We start from the raw sequence: 19,983 nt of genomic DNA on the forward strand, positions 1-19,983 counted from the left end.
TCAAAGAAAGGCACTCCAAAGCCTCTACTACTGGGAGACTTTCAAGAGACTGAATTTTGGAGTGTGAACTCTTTTTAACTTCTGCAAGTATGTTGGACATAAGTGATGAAAGTATTGAGATGTAGTGTTTAATTTTAAATGGTTGCTATAAACAGTCCAAAATGTGCAGTCTGTGTGTCCTAGCATTAAAGTAGTCTATTGCAGTAATCACTTTGAGGTGAATGAATGTGGTTGGCTGTGTTGGGCCTTCAGAAAGTTGATAATGACAAATTTTTAAAATGTGCTGCATGCTCTTTGATTGAAACCAACTGTATGTGCATATATGAAATGTATATATCTGTGTTTCCATGCAAACAAATGTGGTTAACCAAGCCAGAAGTGGGAAAAATTAACAATGTAACAAGTAAAAAAATTTTTGAAAAGAGGATTCTGCTCACTTAAAAAAGAGGTACTATAAGTGAGATGTTCAGCTAAGTGGCCAAATTACTTATTACAGTATTTCTAATATATTCTCAGATCAGTGGGGAAAGACAAGAAGGCAATTCAGGCATCAATCAGACGTAACAAGGAAACCAACACTGTTTTGGCCAGATTGAACAGTGAACTACAGCAGCAACTAAAGGTATTTCCTTAGTCTTTGTCTGTGTAAGAGAAGAGCTTCAGAGAGCAAGATGTTAGTGATGCACAGTAACAGGCATCTCTGCAATTCAATGATAAATGTAGTTGAGGATACTGATATGAAATATTTAGCTATTTTTGTAGATTGTAGAATATACCTATTTATGACAAGCTTTGTGAAATTACAAATCACACTTTGGCTACTACAATGCATATTTTTCAATGTATTGATTTGATTTTAGCTACACTAAAATTTCACCTCACATTGTTAATACTATGTTAGCTGTTGTGGTCATCACATACTTCAAAAGCAGTATGGAGAAGAGCAGCTTAAGTGGTTTGTGTTCTTCTAAAGGAAAAAGCAAGCCTTAAAGTCTTAATAAAATTATGAATTACAAATATTTTTAAACAAATGCAATAATCTGAAATACAAAACTTGCAGTTTAATAATTAGTGCAACAATATTAATTTTTTTGTCTAGGTCAGCTATCATTGTTTTGGAGCTGTCTGTAGGCATCAGCTTAATGTCTTTCACCTGTCATCTTTCTTACCCAAGATATCTAATTTATACTATATGTTTTTTAAAAATCTTAAATGAAAACATGAATTAATAAGATACTGTTTAGAATGGAAGTTAGGTAATTTTAAAAACTTAAGCCAAACTTTCACTTGTTACTGTTTATGAGAGTCAAGGTGCATAAAATTCACGTAAGAGGAAAAACTGGGGAAAAAAATTGTGAGGTTACAATATTCTTAATTCAGGTGAGAGCTTACCCCCTTAACATTTCAGACTTCATTTTCAAATATTATAGTTAGGTTTACATTTGGTTACAGACTTGGGTTTGGATGATTTGAATAAAATGAAAAAATACTAAATGGCATCACCTTGGAGCAAAGTACTGATTTTCAATGATAAGTAATTACCAGCCAGCCAATGTCCTATTCAGTTTCTGGGAGGAGTTACCAAGATTATAGAATATAAATCAGTTCTCAAACTGAAGCAGATTTTGATTGCATGAAGAAGTTTTCAGTACTCATTCTCTGTGGACTGTCAGTAGAAAATCTTTCTTTTGTAGGATGTTCTTGAAGAGAGAATCTCCCTGGAAGTCCAACTGGAACAACTTCGACCTTTCTCTCACCTCTAAGCCTACTGCCGTTAACTGTGAATTTACTAATTTTGAAAGGGGTATTGGTTTCAAGGCCTATTTAAATATCCATGCATCTAGCTCAGTGCACTCTATTCTACATTAAATGTTGTGGTTCTGTTTGTCAATTTGTTCACTTTTGTATTTTGAGTATTTTAATTTCAGTACAGAGAGAAAAAAAAACCAAAATACTTTTTCCTTGAATGTGACACTGCCTCTCACATCTTTTTCTGTGGGCATCCGTGATCTTTGTTGGACTTGAGTTTGCAGAGTTTGTCGCCAGAATTTCCAACTGGAATTTTTTTGTGGTTTTTGTTTTCCTGTTGAAACATCTTTGCAGAAGAGGATTGCTAATAGTCAGTTTTAACCTTTAAGTACATAAACTCTTCATTCGCTATGGGATTTATTTTATTGTGCCAGAAGAGAGACAAACTACTAATCTGTCATCAGCCAATGTTACTTCCCAAGCTGCCTTTCACAATTGGAAAGTTGTTCACGATTCTGGAAAGCCTGCCTATTTGCAATTCCCCATCTTACTCAGTTTGGGAGAGTTTGTGCAGGCTGTTTGCCATATCAACTGGATTGGATTTTGTCATTTTTGTTGCATACATTATAGAGTATGTAACCACAGATTGCCAGGTGTTCACATTTTATCCATTCATGGTCCTGATTCAGCTGCATGAGTAGGAATGTTTATGGCACAGGTGGTTATCTATCAAACAGGTCTTCTTTAGTTCTCCTTTTTGTGAAAAGAGTTGGGTGTAGGTCCAAACATTATTTGCACATTATCTAAGCACCACCTGTAATTGCATGTCTCACACATTACCTTTTTAATAGCAGATCACATCCACCAGTCTTCACTATAACAAATTGCATTGTCAAGTAATGTGTCAATACCTCTATAAACTTCTAATTCCCAGCAAAAACAACCAAAATATAAAACAAAAAATGAACAGTTTTGCTTCTTAGGAATTCTGGGGTACTTTCTGTCATCTTGTTTCCAGGCCTTACTTCTCTGGTATATAGACAGGCTTCACTATTAACAGAGTTCCTTGAGTGTATCTTGCTCTTCAGGTTGATGTACTGTATTAGGATTTGTTGTATATTGTACGATACACACATTTTGATCTCATATGTAAATTTGCATTAATTGCTGACTAACAGCAGATATTCTATTTAATGGCTTTTTCTGGCTGTGGGATCATAGATGTTTAACTGCATGGATGTATCTCTGCAGAATCAGAACTAGCAATTGTGTGATTTTTACACCAATAAAACAGCACAATATTTTAATTTTGTTGATTCATCTTTACCTGGGAATTGAAACTCATTCAAATAAGGGGGAGGGTTTTATTACAGGTTTGCAGGTAATTTTTTGTAATTTTGTGGCATGTACAAGAAGTGATTGATTGTGATCTTTTGGCCATTTTCTTCCCTCATTTATAGCTGTTGATCAGAAGTGGTTCTTTTGGTAATCTGTGGCTATACTCCTTTTGTATCCTCCTAGAAGCAAATTTAATACAAATGCAATTTCTTAAAAGTAAATGTTAGTATTGGGTAAAATATATTTTTAGTTCTTTAGGCTTAATATCTGGTTTGATTTCCTTGAAAATTCCTTTAAAAACTAAAGATAAATCATCCTCTGTTAGCAGTCCTTAACATCACTGTCTCACTTCTGTGCATAAATGAGATTCTCTTAACATCTGCTTCCCTTCCAAAAGGATAGGTCAAGACAGATTTACCACTGGTTATGCTGTTACAGTGAAAAGCAAGTATTTATCTTTTTGGTTATCATAAGCAGACTGTATAATTGTGGTGAATTTTTACCACTATAAGTATTCCAACGTTTTTTCAAATGTCATGGAAGTGTTGCAGATGGTTTATGTACATAATCCAAAGCAAAATTCTCTGGTATGAAAGGGTGTCATAGCTGCATGAAAGATGGTAGTTTCTATTTGCATGTAAAGGGATTAAGAAAGGTGACATATAAATTTTATATAAAGTGCAAAGCTTTGACTTCTGAAAACTGTATATGAATAGAGAAAGGTTAAGAAAAGCCAGCAAAACAAATGACCCCTCAAAGTAAAGTAAAAAACTTTAAAGTTGATGGACCGATCACTTCTATTATAACTGACAAGTAGCAGGAACAGAGTGGAAAAAAGTTTTTCCCTTTTTTAAAAAGTGGGAAAAGTGAGTCACTGCAGTTAAAGAATGTTGATCTTTTGAATTAACTGTATCTTGTCCATAGTTTATTTTAAAGTTTAAAACACATTTTAAAAATAGCACTATTTTCATATTAATATTTAAGTAATAAGCCTATGTTTATAGCAATAGGATTCTTAAATCAGAATTTAACATTTTAAGCTTAAATGTGAAAAGCCTTTTACATTCAAATGTTACATGTACATAAGAATTTCTCTACCATCCATATCTTCCTGGTAGAATGACAAGTTAGTGTTTCAAGTGAAGTACTTCAGCAGTCTGAACCTTTTTGTGTCTTGCCAACAAGTCTATTTTTAAGAATTTTTGTGAATTACTTTTAATGCATCATTCTGTATATTTTAAACCAGTTTTTCATGATCAGAAGATCTTCTAGCTGAAAAACTACTTAATGTCTTAAGAACATCACTGCCAATGATGTTCAGAAGTTACCTCACTTAGTAATGTAACCCAACTTTAATCCCTTATAAAATTATCTCCCTGTTTTCTCCATTTCTTTGATCTTGATCCAGCTACTTGATGCATTCTTTTTTATAAACTTAGATTGTAAGCTCTTTGGGGCAAGGAATTACGTACAGTACAGAAGAGGTGCTCTCTCTATTGCAAATATAAATGTAGACTACTAAATAGTATGGAGTGTGATTCATGTACCCAGCTGGGATGGATGGATGGATAGCAGCAGGCCTTTCTGAAACACCTGGAAAATGTTTTTCTTTGGACTTTGTCACTGGAAGAGTGTCTCTTCTCATTTGATTTGCATTTCTTTTGTGTCTCCTAATAATGTGCCTCTTCATTCCACCTGCTTTGGAGTTGCTTTTTTCTCCATTCATTGCCTATCTTTGGACTGCAGAGAAGATTTCCAAAATGCAAAGGTAAAAAGCTGGAAAACCACTTTGTTTTGAGCAGTATTCTAAGTCTATCCAATGTAAGCAAGTATTTTCAATTCTTTTGTACTTCACACGCACCTCATTTTCCTTGCAATTGTGATGAACTAGATGCTCTCGTATTAACTGAAAATGTCTTATGTGGGATAAACAAAGTTGAGGTTATAAAAACTTACAACTAAAGAAAATAAATTTGCAGCATTGTTTCTTGTGTGACATGTCTCTGTCCCTTATGGATGGGGTGTGCTGTGTTTCTCCACGTTTAGGGCAGAGTTGAGAATTACTCTTCTGTTTTCAGCTATGCTGAAATGTCTCTAAATGTCACTTTATGGGTGGCCTAGCTTAATCATGCTTTTTCCTAAAACAGTAAAAAATTGTAAATCATCGTGTCTTAACTCCCAGCTCATTCTAATCTTAGTTTCTAGTGGAATGTAGTTTCATGAAATTGTAATGTGTTGCAAAAGCAGGTTATTTCCAAGTGAGCAATAACAATGCAGTTCCTACTCTGTGGGGAAGATTAAAAAATAACTTGAGTATTTGCATGCTTATGCAGCATGCTTGTCTTACCATGTATATTGATGTCCTAATCATTTAGCTGCCTAGAGGAAAACACATGAAAACCAAGGACTTTATTATGTAATAACAAAAAATTTTAAATGCTGTGTTCTCTTAATAGTCTTTAACAACAAACTAGGAATTTTATAGGAAAGATGTTAATGTCTATATACCAGTAACCAAATGAGACAATACCAAGTTCTCCTGATAGTTAGTACACAAGCAAATTTAAACTTGACAGGAATCTTTGAATTAATTGCTTTTGTTTGGGGATGTGGAGGAGGGAAGCTGAATACTATGTAATTTCCTTTGAGTAATATTTCTTTTAATTGGCAAAATGGGCTTTGAAGGTGCAATTTCTGCTTTAAAGGTAGATTGTACATTATGTGTACCTAAGTGTATACTGAATGTACTCTAGTTGTACCTGGTTGTACACTATTAGTGTGTTTTAAAGTGATTGCACAGTAGTTTTTTCCAGCCTACTGGTATATAGGTATTCAATGTCTTGCATTTAAATTATTGTCCAAAACAGCCTTTGTTTAGTTATAATACTAAAAAAAATGGAATTGTGACTATGAAATACGAAGTTCATGATCTTACAGTTTAAATCCAAAGCTTTAAGAAGACTCTTAGTACTGTTTATCACACTTCACCAGCAACAAAAAGATAGATGAATTCTATTTCATCTCTGGTAGAATATGTTCTTGACACTTTCACTCTTACAGATATTGATGTGTTTAATCTGGAAGCAGCTGAAATTACTCTGTTGTTTTGACTGGTCTTGTTTCTGAGAGGCCTACAAAATTAACAAAACATCATTAATAGTAAAAGCAATTTAAGATGACTTTCAGTTGTATGTTGCTGGAAACCCAAATTTTGGCAATATTGCTGTTGAACTGTATGTGGCTGTATTTTATCCCAGTCTGTGGAGGAGCTCATGGAGTTGGGAGATACATCATACTCTGCAGTGCACATACACTCCTTGGTGTATCCCTTAGAGCTGCAGTGGTGCCTTTTGCTTCCTGTCACTTAACCTGAGAGGTCTGACTGCTTTTCTTTCTTTGGCTTAAGTAAGGCTGCATTAAACTGACAGAGGAGGGTATGGTCCATGGGGTGCAACACGTTCATTGTAAGAAACTGCACTTGGATCACAGCTGTCTTCTGCAAGGAGCCCGTGGTTTTTTGTATCCAACCAAAAGGCAAGTAAGGAACACTAGCATTTTGAAAGACTGGTTGCATATTGAGAAAATAAATTTATTTCATATTGAAAATCAATTATTTTCCTGACAGCTGGGAAGCAGGAAGTGGAATAAGCATTAAAACAGCTGCCGTGAGCACTCACCTCAGGGCTTCTGAAGGCCCAGCATCCCCACTGGCTGTGTCACACCTAGCAAAAAATTTATGTATAGTAAGGAGCTTCACCAATACATGGTTTCTCTGCAGAAGTCAAGGGAAATACTTCAGGAATCTCTATGTTAAGTTAGTTGTGCATTTCTTTAAAATGCTGTGAAATTCACCACTCTTCTAAGTGCTTTTGTGCCTTATTTTGCATAGCTCAAGCTGATAGAAAGCTTGAGTTAGTCAAGGTATGGAAATAGCGTATTTCAAGAAAAAGATGAAAGTAATTTTGTAGGAAGTTGTAATTCATTGCATTCTATCAGAAAAATGCACAAGTGCCATGCCTTGAGCATGTCACTTGTTTTTTGTTACATATCCTGCCTTTGGAAGAAGTGTGGTTCAGTTTATAAGAAACCTTTCTTCTAGAGCTTCAATCCGTTGTCTTTCACTGCCCTCATGAAGGAATGTGATTACCTGCCTTCTCATCAGAAGGAACCAAGAGATCATAGAAGAATGCAGAGGTCCTTTTGCTTTAGAAGGGTACCTAAAAGGAACATACTCCCTAGTTTACTCTACACATTGCTTTTCAGGATAAAGTGTAGCATTAAAGCAAGAACATTTCTGTGGAAAAACAGTAATTATTCGCATCACTTTTTTCTCAAAATCAAGAGGCTGGTAATTTTGATGGATTCTATGTTTTTTACCACATTGCCTCCATAGTGAACTTGCTAACCAAAACCATGCTAAAATTGATAATGTCTCAGAACTTTTCAAAAGTAACAAAAGTACCAATTTTGTCAGTGGTTTTTATACTTTTTTCCTGTAGCTTTTTAGAACATCAATTTCCTTTTAGGTTTTAAACTTCCTTTTTGCAAATACCTCTTCATGTAGATTTTTTTTTCTTATGAGATTCTCTTGTTTCTTGAAAAGAATGTTACATATTGATTTAAGGGGGGTTGCATTTCAACTGTCCCAGCTCAAAACTGTCCTGATCTGAATTAATCCAAAGTGAGTATTGTCTGAAATTGAAAGTAGATGTAATTTTGATTGTAAGGTAGGATTTCGGGTTTAAAGTATTCATGAAGATGGCAATAGATTTTTGTTCTAACCTACACCTATTTTCTTTCACATATGCATTTCAGTTTTTAGAGTTCTGTATAAATATTTCTTCTATTAGCACCTGCTCAAACTCTTAGACTTTATCTGTTGTAGTATTTTGGCTTGATGCTGCAGTATTGCATTTATGCTTTTTATTTATTTATTTATATAGCATTTATTTAGGGTGATCAGATAATTTGCAAACTACTCATTCATTCTGCCTCTCTCTTTGTGGGGAATAGTTCTTGGTTCTTTCACATTCTGTTTTTTATTGGTTTAATATTAAAAAGCTGTAAGTTGGAGGTCTCATATTAATCAGTACTTCTAAATAGTGGGAAAATTATTGTCTATTACAATGGCTAATTTTTAAGATTCAAAATTTATATCTAACATCAACTATTAAAAACATAGGGATTTTTCTTTTTTTTACCTATGAGAAAGAGATGTATAGCTCTTGTGGATGTGTGCCACAAGTCTCTTTGGAAAGCTTTATTTAAGCAAAGTTCAGTTCTAATTCAGATATCTGCAATGTTTAGTCTCATTGCAGAATCAATTCTTCCCAAAGGAGTACTCCCTAATTTCTTTGACATGTTTCCTCCTTGGTGTTTTCCTATTGGCTTCTGCTACCAGATGAGTCCCTGGGATTGCAGGTGTGCTCCAATGTGGCCAGCACAGTTGAGAGAAGCAGAGGACCTTTGCCACCATCCTGTCCCTCTGACCTTTGCATATCATCCAACATCTTGCCAGGGACAAGCCTGGTACTGTCCCACTCCCCCATCACATATATTGTAAAGTTTTGCCAGTGAGCCGTGCTATTTCCTGCACTGAGAAAGATGAATCCCATCTGATGCCAGCAGGCCTGGTGCTGCATAGGCCATTGCATTGTCAAAAACCACAAAATTTTGGCAGTGACACCAGCCACAAAGCCATGGATTAACAGACTCAGCCCATCAGTTTCTTCCAGTGTTGTTGCCTTCAACTGGAAGTATAGAGGAGAATGTAATTTTTGCCCCAGATTCCCCACAGTGAGGCAGCACAGAGCACCTTCTTCCAAACACCAAACCCGTTTTATCGGTGTGACTTTTTAAACCACAACACTGGCCTAAACTCACACTGGTAAATATACTCATATTAATACACTTTAATCTCCATAAACAGGTCTTCAGGAAACAACAGAAAAGAAGCTGATTTTCTGCAGCTACTTACATACTTTTCTAGTTACAAAAGACTTCCCATGAATATGTTACAGTAATTTTTTTTCTTTTCCTGCAGGAGCCCAGAAATGTGATTAGTTCATTACCACATAAGAGTTCAGTATCCCAAAAGTCTTACTATAAAATTTTCTTGTATGAATTGAGAGTTTAGTAAGTATCCACCATTAATGGACTGTATCAAAGACACAAACTTGTATCCAGGAGGAGGTAAGGGAAAAATAATTTCTTAATTTCTCAATTATTTGCAATTAATGCATTTTTTGAGACTTGTAGTTGCCCATGAGCTTAAAGCAATTGATGAAAAAGGGGCTAATTAATGTATAATTTTAAATATATATTTATTTTTATGTATTTATATATAAAATATATATACTAAATAGCTGCTTGAAAAAGGTATTTCTTTGTCTATCTCAGATTATACGCTCAGTCCTTGCATAAATTGCTACAGAAAGAACAAAACATCCAACATGTTTGTAAGTGATTTGAAATGTGTTTGAAATAGTAAGCCTAAGCAGTTTGATGTCAGAGCCCAAAAACTTGAAAAGAGCTGCTTCTAACATAGAATATTTAAATTTTGAGATGAAAAGTGTGGTTTGGGACACGTGTGCATTACAGTGCTGCAATATACTGTGCTTGCTGGCAATAAGCTGCTAGTGAGCACAGAACTCTGCTTCTGCATCCAGGTGAGCTTCAAGAATACAATTTATTTTGTATAACTGCAGCTCTACTAGGGACTTTTGCCACACTTGGTATGAGGCACGAGTCTAAGAGATACTACTTTTTTGCTTGTTGTTCGTAAGCCCGCCCAGAAACAAGGGCATAGTGCTGATGTGAGAAGGAGCTGTGCAGAAATTATAATTGCACAATTATTCGTCAGAGGTGTGTGTGTGTGTGCGCAGAAAACAAACATCAACCTTGGCTTCACTTTCTGAGAAGCTTGTCATATTCTAGTTCTCTTAAGCTGACTTTGGATTTCACAACATCACAGGTACATACCCAGCTGCAGGCAGAGACTCCTAGGTATATTTACAATCATGCAAACTCCTAGAGAATCTTGGCATTGAAGGAGATACATTGCATAAAGCACAAGAACACCGTAAGGGGACAATCACTGCGATCCCTGCTGGTTTGTAAATTGTGAAGATTTGCATGATAGGTGAGGCAGGGAATTTGAGGCTGGATCTGTAGCCAGAGCATGTAGTGGTAGTTGAATGATTGTTCTGTCCCCAGCATGCTGCAGGCTTGGTGCTGCACAATCCAAAACTGTATTTTGTGGCTGAAGGAGCCTCTTCTCCAAAGATGCCGAACAAAAGGAATCTTCTATTCTCTGCCACACACCCACTCTGGGCTGACAAAAGCTTTACATTCAAGAAGTATAAAGCTTTCATTCCTTGTTCAGTAAATGTAAAATCTGTGTGGTATCTCAATGTATTACCTAAAAACTGAATATAAAATAAATCTAGAACCAAAGGCATGGTTTGATGGACCAAGATAGAAAATTTGGATCTAAAACCAGCCTGATTTTACACGAATATGGATTATTTTTCCCTTATGGCTGTGCACAGGAAGATGATACCAATTAATAACAGCCCATTTACAACATAAGAGTAACTACAAAATTGAATATCCTGGATTTATTGAACAGTAACTATTTACCCAATTTTTGAATTTCACAATACTTAAATTGTGTAGACTGCTAGCATGCATGCTAGTTTTAATTTGGTGACATTTTAAAATTATTCATAGTAATGTAAAAACATAAACTCTGCAAACAGTTGGAAAATGCTAAAACTCATCTTCCTAACACCGCCAAACCAAGAGCAGCTTCTGCAAATGAAACATCATATATTTAAAACTTTTCACTTTATTAACAATAAATTAACCTGTGGCATCACCAATCAACAAAACACTAAAGAGATAGTGAGCAGATTGTCTATGTAATGATCAGAAAGGCAACATTATCACTACCTTCATAAAAACTGGAGAAACACCAATAAACTTATATACATGTACCATTTGCAGCCATATGAACACTAAGCAGAAGAAATTTATTTCCAAGTTTCTCCAATTTTTCTGTTAAGTAAGGCAGTAATAAAAAGCACACCATCACAATTAACTACAACTCTAGGTACTGAGCCCTGACATAATGCCGTGCTCAGAGGAATGTGCAAAATAAATACCTGGATTTGCACTTTGATTCTTTGTTCTGTCAAATTAAAAGACAAACAAAGCAAAGTCAACTCTTCTCGATTCCAGTGTCCAGAAAAACAAAAGCAAAGCTGGGAGAATCCAGACTGACAAAGATATTCTCTCTCAGCCTGTAGTGCCATTTGGAATATCTTGAGCATCTGCTAAATGTAGTTTTTGGCTGAAGCAAAACATTAAGGAATAACACTTTCACATACATATAAGGCATAACAAGACAGCAGTGTTACATGAAACTCTGCTTACTGTGGGGTATGCACCAGTCCAGACAAACTGTTCTGGTGAGTCCTATGCTAGTTTCCCACCAGGAGATTCATATTTCTCAATGAGACTTGAGCATTACATACCTCCAGCATTAGCCTGTGGATCAAGGGCAATGGCAGATTATCACTACTCCATATTATGATCACATTCCACTTGTCCTCTTTATGAAGTCTGCTTTAAAGAGCTTCCCACAGATATGCAGGATCTTAAGTCCCAAAATCTAGAGCCTCACCTCCTCAATGCATAGAAAGCATGTAACAACAGAAATAACCAGACTGCAGAGTAAACACTCCTCCACTGTCATCCTGGCTTATCAAAAGCACAGTGTACAAGACAAGCTGAGACATTCAGCTTTATCTTCTGTGGGCTAAGAGCACACTTTTGTTCCGTTAACTAAGCTCTGCTGAAGTATCTGACCCTAGAAATAAAAAATTAGGTCAGTTCACCCTTCACAGTCTATCAGTGATAAATGACACCACATGTTTCTAGAAAAAAACTAAAAGATAATCGAATGCACTTATCAGTGGGACAGATGCCTCTGAATATTGTTGAAGGAATATTACTATAGATGTTTGTTCCAGAATGTCTCAATAATGTGCACGTAAGAAAGACCCTGCTGCTGATGGGCTTTGCTACTGACAACACATTGTGGTACACAAGTGGTACATCATAGCTAAATATATCACCACATTAAAGAAACAACCTGTTATTAGATGTGTCAAGATACAGTCACTTGTGTATTGGAAGAACCCAAAAATCAATGCTGTATTACAACACTATTTTAAAAGCACAGCATCACAAGTAACTACAACTCTAGGTACTGAGCCCTGACATAATGCAGTGCTCAGAGGAATGTGCAAAATAAACACCTGGATTTGCACTTTGATTCTTTGTTGTGTCAAATTAAAAAGCAAACAACACAAAGGCATTATTGAAGCAATTTGACACTTGTAAAGACATCGGTGACTAGGGAAACACATGCAATTTGACTACAATTATAATGCAAAATAAACATTTTAGAAAAAGGATACATAGATGAATTTAGTTCTTCTAGCTGCAATATAAATATAAAAATTATGAGAAATAGCACTTCTATTAGTCAAAGTAATGCAATTAATTGCGCTGGTATGCTAAAATAAATACATTAAAAAATGAAGGAAATAACTAACAGTTTGGGCTGAAATGTATTGTTACAAAAATCATTATCAAACCTACACTGAATTCTATACAATGAGATAAGTTCCAAATTAACTTTAAATCTGCTGATCTCAAGAAATTTAAAGTTTAACAGTTCTGGTTTTCCTGGAAATACACTAGACAAAGTGTAGAATATACAGATCTATATTACTTGCTATGTGTCATCTTCCCCTGATGTAGGAGGATGGACCACAGGAAAAGTGCTCATAGTTCCCTCATAAATGGGCTGCCCCTGAGCAGGCTGATATGCTCAGGCAGCTTGCAGCCAGCCTGTTCCCCTCCCCAAAGCGACCAGCAGCTGTAATAAATGAAAACAACTCCTGTGTTTTCCCAAAACCAAGAGGACTGCAGGGTGCACTTGGTTCATCGAAGAGCCACGTTCTCCTCACCTGTAAATCACTGCGCACACAGAAGCGGTGTTTTCCTCAACCAGGCTTTACTGTGGACTAAGTTCCATGATTTCTGCCTTCCCAGTACTTACATCTGACAGCAGTCTATCCAGGTTGGAATCACTGGCTAGTTTTCTTTTATCTTCAGGGAGTTCTTCCATTTCCCCATAGAGCTCCAGATTGAGGCGAGCAAGTTTCTCCTGCATACTCCGCACGTGCTCCATCTGCTCTATGGAACATTCATTTCCTAAAAGGACAAGCAAAAGCTTTATCTAAAGAAACCCAAGAGAGAAAATTAAGGTATGAAGATGCAGCTTTTTACATCAGATAATTTAAACATTCAATTTACAAGTACACTTGCTTTCTCAATGATTTCTCACTGTTTCACTACTGAAGTTTCTGTTATCCCATTTGATGTTGTGTTGTGCTGAATTTACAATGGCTATCCAAAGTCCTAAGAGTTTTTTAGAATACAAGTTGTTTTTCTCGGATTCAGAAAAGCCCTGGTTTTTAACTTAAAACGCTATCAAAATAAACCTTCTTTCCAATTCTGATCTATCTGAGGGTTACTTTTTTGGAACAGAAACTTCTCAGGTTCTTTTGTAAAATCGGTGTGAAATTGACACACTGACCTAACACTAAACTTGTAAAATGACACATGCATTTTTCTACTTAGTACAGAGGAGAAAAAATAAAGCAAAAATGTGTAATGTTTTTTCTAAAACTGCCAGCAGCTCTGAGGCTGTAAAAATACTAAGAAGGTAAGACAGAAGACTAACCTGGGTAAAATGCAGCTTGCATTCATTTTCATAAAAGTTGTCACCGATAGTCTTAAATGTTCATATGCAACAAAACTGTGTGCTAAATACAGTTACTTCTTCCTACACCATCATAAATAAGTGGTTTTAAACTTGGTATCTTAAGGCCAAGTGCTTCTGTGCTAGAAGGAATAGTGAAATGGCATATGAATAATCTCACAACACAGACAACCTTACAATAGGACTGTCACTTAAAAATGCAGTAAGATGTATTAATTATGTTGATTTCATGTGGCAGAGTCCAACTGACAGCTTGCAGTCTGTCCATGCAGCACACTTGTTTGCAAATGCTACCACCGTACAGCTATAAAAAACAACTATTGCACACACAATTCATGCACTTACCAAATGCTTGAAGTTTGCCAGAGTGGAAGTCATTCAAGAGACTCAAAAGTCCCCTTTCCATTTCCTGGACATCTGATACATCTGTGAGAAAAGAATGCTGGATGGGTGCTGCCTGTGCCCCTTTTGCTTCACCTCCTGGAGGTTTGGCTTTCTCTTTGATTACACTAAAAAATAATTGAACAAAAATATTACTTCCTGCTTTCAATTTCACTGTAAATTTGAAATGTAAGGAAGTGTACATCTGAGCTTTGAAAATTAAATGGGAACTATATAGAGAATATTTCAGTCACTGCTTTTACAATAAACACTGGACCACCAACTTGTCTTAAAAATAACATCATTACCTCAACATTTTGATACTGCAAAATGAATTGTTCCAACAATCTGTTTTCCTGCTCATTGTTGGAACCATCAATGGACCACAAATGGACATCTGTGATGGCCATCTAAGTAATCTAAAGTGGGCCAACTTTACCCAGCACTGACACATAGGGCATTAGCACAGAAAATACCTTTAAGATCATCAGGTCCAACCATTAAACCAGCACAGCCATGTTCACCACTAACCCATGTCCCAAGGTGCTACACTCACATTTTTTAACATTTCCAGGGATGGTGATTCCACCACTTCCCCAGGCAGACATTATCTACATGAAATCACCCAAAAATCATCTGCAAGCCAGACAGAAACCCCCTCAAAAATCATACTCTCCTTTTGTCACAGACATCTATAGATTGGAACCCATGTGGAAAAAAACTGCTTAAAAGCTATGGAAGGTGACCTTGCCTCCACATAAATTTTCCTGGAGCTCTTTCTTTCAACCCACAGATAACATCTCAATTTTGTAAATCTCACCATCAAAACCACTCTCCTACTACTCTAATGTACCAAATGAAACTAGTCATACCCAAACATTAAATTGTTAAAAGTTCTCTACAGCCCTTACTGAAAGAAAACCGTCAAAATTCCTGGAGCCCATATACTTCTCTCTAGACATAGCATTTATTCAGAGCACCATGTGCCCACAGAAACTCCATGGATGAAAATTAGTAACCATTATAAATCTCCATGAACACACAACCAATATGGAAACTAAATACACAGCTACCAGTGAGAAGCAGCATGTTCCATCTCTGACCCAGAGACAGACAGACAGGCTGCATCCTAATGCAGTTTAGGTAGGAGCCTGTCCTGCAGTGTTATGATGAATTTGTTCAGAACTCAATCCAGTGAAAAAATATGAGCCTAACAATTTTAATTTAGAATACTGTGGGATATTAAAAAAAAATTATAGACTTAAAAAAGAGGCTTTATTAGTGAAGATAATGGGGTTTAAAGCCTAGTAAGCCCTACCCTTCCCATGCTCTGCAAGTCATAAATTCTCTCTTTCTTAATAATTCTTTGTCCAGCCCAAGAGCTTCTGTAGTCTATAAACATCATATATAGACTATATGCTGTAGAAACAACCACCAGTCCAGCAATCGCCATATCCAGTTCAATTCAGAGCAGGGCATCTCAATTTAGGTTCTGATTCAATTTCAGACTTAATCGTTTGCACAACAGACAGGTCATCCATTTTTTCCACCCAATTCTGATGTTTAATAAAATATATTATTAGTCTTGGAAAACTTCCTTCATTGGATTCTTGCAAATGAAGTGAAAATTAATTAAATACTCTTATTCCATTATCACAGCAGTAGTTCATCCTCACATTATTATGTCAATTACCTCTCCTGCTTGGAAAGTTCAAACAATTGTCTGTATTAGCACTGCTTAGTAAGTTTAACAATTGTGCAAGAAGGCCAGAACTTAAAGCAAAAAGGACATTTTCTTTTCTAGACAATCTTGTGGACTGCCAGAAATTAATTTCTAGTAAATCCCAGGAGAATGTTGAGAGTTGAGTAGACTGTTCAGTCAACTCCAGAGGCCATCAATTTGAGTCACATTAATATTTACTAATATTTCCCTCTAAGTATTAACATAGTTTTCTTGCAATATAATGTATAGACTTGACATTGCACAAATTCATTATTCATCAGGCCAATACTGCATCCTTCAAACAGACTCTCTGTGCTGATGCTGATGGTTCTGTATTTAATCTTCAGCTAAAACTCAAGAGGTCAGTGAATTCTGCCTCTCTCCAGCTAACGTTTCACTTCAAAATTCCTCTTAATTTATTTATCTACTGCGTCTACCACAGCCAAAAAACACATTTTCTAACATGCAGGTAAGTACTGGAACAGCCGTATCATTAACAAAACACAAACTATTCTGACGTGGTACTTTCTGAAGAACTGAATGTCTCTACGCAAGACGCTATCCCAACTGAGGGTTCCCCAATTACAAAACACTTGGAAATTCCAGTTCTAGCTCATCCTGTTCAATTTATGTCCTTCATTTCCTGCCGTACTTGTCAGTTCCAACCTTACAGTCATGTAATATTTTATTTGTTGCTCACAGCTGTACATATGGGGCTCTTAATATCTCCCATATGATGCCCAAATCTGATCACCCAACTCATGTCTTTCGCCAGTCATGTCAGGCTATACCCTACTTCAACTAGATTGTTGTTAGTATGAGTCTACAGCATTGTGTAACATTTCATTAAGCTTACAAGAAGAGTGTAAAACACCTTCCTTTGCTGTAAAATAACCATTATATTGCATTTAAACATGAATCACATTGCTAAAATACACATCAAAACTTCTCACAAGTCTGAAACTCTTCTGTCACAGCCAGTCTAAACAACCTTTAGACTGTCTTAGCATTGCCAAGTTTCTGGGTCTCGCTCCCTCTAGGTCTGCAAATGCTCCGAGCTTACCGTTTTAACTTTGGTTTTTGTACAGCAGGCTGTGGAGCAGGGTTGGAAAAGGCTGTACTTTTACTGACTGGGACTGAGCTTTTCTTGGAGTTAGCAACCTGAGCAGAGTGGCTGGAAGATGATTTGGGGCTCCTCCTCTTGATCTTCCTTTCTTCCATTTCTTCCAATTTACTGCATCTAGACTAATGTCTTGTCCTTCACAGGGAAGAAAATAAAATTATAAACATCTATTAAAACTGGCATTCATAAGAAACGCAAGCGGAAAGACAGCTCGTGGAAATGAAACTTGTAGCTCCTTCAGAGAGGAGCAGGCACTCATTTCTGAGAAAAAGCGAATCAGATTTTTAGAAGTTGCCTGGCCTGCTCGATCAGCGGAAAGGGCAGGAACTAAAACCTCCATCAGCCAACAGGTACCTCCGAATGATCTCAAGCACTGTGTCCCGTGGATTACGCCTACGCTGCTCGGGCCCACGGCAGGCAAAACACCGACAAGAGCTGCGGCACGGAGATGCCGTGACCATCCGTGCCAAAGACCCTGCCGTGACACAGCTGCCCCGGGGCCCTGCCCTGCCCTGCTCAGCCCTGCACACACAGGGTGCACTCAGGTAACCGCTGCGCGCGGTTACCGGCGCTCCCTCGCCCCCTCCTCGGCGGGGAAACGCCTGACACCCGCCACACCCCGGAGGCGGCCGAAGGCGCCGCGGGCACGGCGACGTGACCCACCCGCCGCCACCTGCCGGGACGACCTGCGCGTCCCAGCCGTGCGCCGCCGCTTTATTCCCGCGGAGGCTCGGGACGCGGGCTGTGGCCCGGGAGCAGAAGGAGAGAACGGAGCCCCCCCACCGACCCGAACCCGTGCCCCCGACACCCCCGCGCCGCGCAGACCCCGCCCCCTACCTGGGGAGCCCCGCCCCCGCAGCGCGCGCGGACCCACGCGGAAGCGGCCGGCTCGCCCCGGCGCGCTGGTCACGTGATGGCGGGGCGGCCCGGCTGCGCCGCGAGGTGCATTGTGGGAGTCCCGCCCCAAGACACCACCTCCGCAGCGGAGGGACTACATCTCCCAGAACCCCTCGCGGCGGGGCTAGGGGCGGGGCCGGGCCGGCGTTGGATGGCCGTCACGGCCGAGGGTTGCGCCCGAAATATTTCATCCAAGTCCTCACGTGATAAAACACACAGGGAAAAACACCCCACTGCCGACCCGCTCCTTTCCCCTGAAAAAGGAAGCGTGCGGTAACGCTCTGCCTCCTCCCCTGCTCACTCTTATCTCCTGCCTGTAATTACACTCCAGCCACAACCCGCTCGATGCTGAACAGGCCTCAGTTGTTTCTGCTTTTTAGGACTTCGATTTAGGAGCACAGGGCACCTCAATTAATGTTTTACTCTATATGGAAAATCACAGAGTCATTAGGGTTGGCAGGGACTTCTGGAGATGGGGACAGGGTCACCTGGAGCAGGTGGCACAGGAACACTTCCAGGTGAGGTTTGAGGGTCTCCAAAGAGAGACTCCACGACCTCCCTGGGCAGCCTCTTCCCGTGCTCTGCCGTCCTCAGTGTAAGGAGGCTCTTGCTCGTCTTGAGGTGAAACTTCTTGTTTGAGTTTGTGGAGCCCGAACCAGGGACTGGACTCATTCGTAGCCTTTGTTACTTGTGTTTATTAGCAAAAGTTAAAAGCCAGTTGAACTGTGCTTGTAGAAGTGGGCAACTGAGCCTGCCGGCAAATTATCCTCAGATGTTGTAAGGCATCGCTATCTCCAAATAGGTCAACAATAGGAATTCTCTACGAGGATATGCTGGAAGAACTCAGTATATTCACATGGAGCTATATGGGCTAGGAATGCTGGCAGTGGAACAGAAAGTTCCAGACAAGAGGACATAGTGTTACGCTGAGCCACAGCAAGTTTATGTTGGACATTAGGAGGAATTTCTTTACAGAAAGGGGTGACTAGACATTGGAATGGGCTGCCCTGGAAGGCGGTGGAGTCACCTTCCCTGGAGGTTTTTATGGTGAGACCGGACAGGGCACTGAATGCCACGATCTAGCTGACAAGGCGGTGGTCGGTCACAGGTTGAACTCAATGATCTCAGAGGTTTTTCCCAACCTAATTGTTCCTGCGATCCCGCAGCCCTGGAGGGTGAAGGCTGGGATGAGAGCGGAGCGGTCGGCAGAGGGGCCGGGCCCGGGGCGCTCGGGGCCGTGCCGGTGCCCGCCCGCAGGGGGCAGCGCCTCCCCGCGCTCCGGGGCTCCCGCTCTCCGTGCCCAGGCACCGCGCTCGGGAACGGTTCTCGCGCACAAGGGGGACCCATCCTCGTCCCCGCGGCAGATGTGCTCGGAACGGCTATCGTCCCAACTAAACGAGGAACCCCGCTGCCACGCGGAGTTGGGTGCAGCTCAGAGTGTCATTTCCGAGCTGGATTTCAGTCCTGAGTCGTTGGCGTGCAGGAGCTTAATTTTCAGAGCAGACAGTATAATTAGCAGGGCGTGCCTACCCAGCATGAGTGATTAACGAGTTCAGCCCCACCAAGTCTATTTCCTGGTGCTATCGCTATTGCGTTTCTGCTCATCACATCTCACCTCAGTGCTCCCTGCCAGTCATGGCTCTGTGGACTTGAATGGTCCTTTCCTATCTATGGCTGGCAGCCTGAGCTGTTTTCCCCCCATGTGACAGTAGTTTGTGGCTTAGAAAAATGAATTTATTGACTATCTCTACAACTTGTATTTCTTAAGCCTGCAACGAGATCTTATTTTTTTACTTGAGAAGCATGTTGTTCATTACAGTATGCTTTGTGATGAAGACTCAGACATTTTGCACACGGCAGCTGTGAGGGGTGGTACAATCTGCATCACCCACAATGAAAACATTGGCCAGAAGC

At 39.1% G+C, this 19,983-nt stretch overlaps 2 protein-coding genes across 15 annotated transcripts in view; one reads left to right on the forward strand and one right to left on the reverse strand.

The window, feature by feature from the left end:
• The window catches only part of REPS1 (RALBP1 associated Eps domain containing 1), a 59,565-nt gene extending 54,485 nt beyond the window's left edge, over window positions 1-5,080 (forward strand). For all 11 annotated transcript variants that reach the window (XM_062490089.1, XM_062490098.1, XM_062490090.1 and 8 more), the window contains 2 exons: window positions 517-622; window positions 1,695-5,080. In XM_062490089.1, coding sequence (XP_062346073.1) covers window positions 517-622; window positions 1,695-1,763 — 175 coding nt within the window. In that variant the 3' untranslated portion in view covers window positions 1,764-5,080. The remainder of the gene's footprint in view (window positions 1-516; window positions 623-1,694) is intronic.
• A 4,380-nt stretch (window positions 5,081-9,460) lies between these two features.
• On the reverse strand, window positions 9,461-18,054 carry CCDC28A (coiled-coil domain containing 28A). 4 transcript variants are annotated; one of them, XM_062490101.1, is made up of 6 exons: window positions 18,010-18,054; window positions 17,113-17,307; window positions 14,291-14,454; window positions 13,220-13,374; window positions 12,573-12,595; window positions 9,461-11,440 (listed from the first exon to the last, which is right to left on the reverse strand). In XM_062490101.1, the coding sequence occupies exons 2-6, from the start codon at window positions 17,268-17,270 to the stop codon at window positions 11,386-11,388; spliced, it is 555 nt and encodes a 184-aa protein (XP_062346085.1). In that variant the 5' UTR covers window positions 17,271-17,307; window positions 18,010-18,054; the 3' UTR covers window positions 9,461-11,385. The 4 variants fall into 4 exon arrangements, 3 of the variants coding, with proteins under 3 accessions (XP_062346085.1, XP_062346087.1, XP_062346086.1); XM_062490103.1 differs by lacking the exon at window positions 18,010-18,054 and adding an exon at window positions 17,836-17,906; XM_062490102.1 differs by lacking the exon at window positions 18,010-18,054 and adding an exon at window positions 17,527-17,752.
• Window positions 18,055-19,983: the final 1,929 nt, after the last annotated feature.

This window comes from Cinclus cinclus, chromosome 3 (genome assembly GCF_963662255.1).
Source record: "Cinclus cinclus chromosome 3, bCinCin1.1, whole genome shotgun sequence".
NCBI classification, from domain to species: domain Eukaryota; kingdom Metazoa; phylum Chordata; class Aves; order Passeriformes; family Cinclidae; genus Cinclus; species Cinclus cinclus.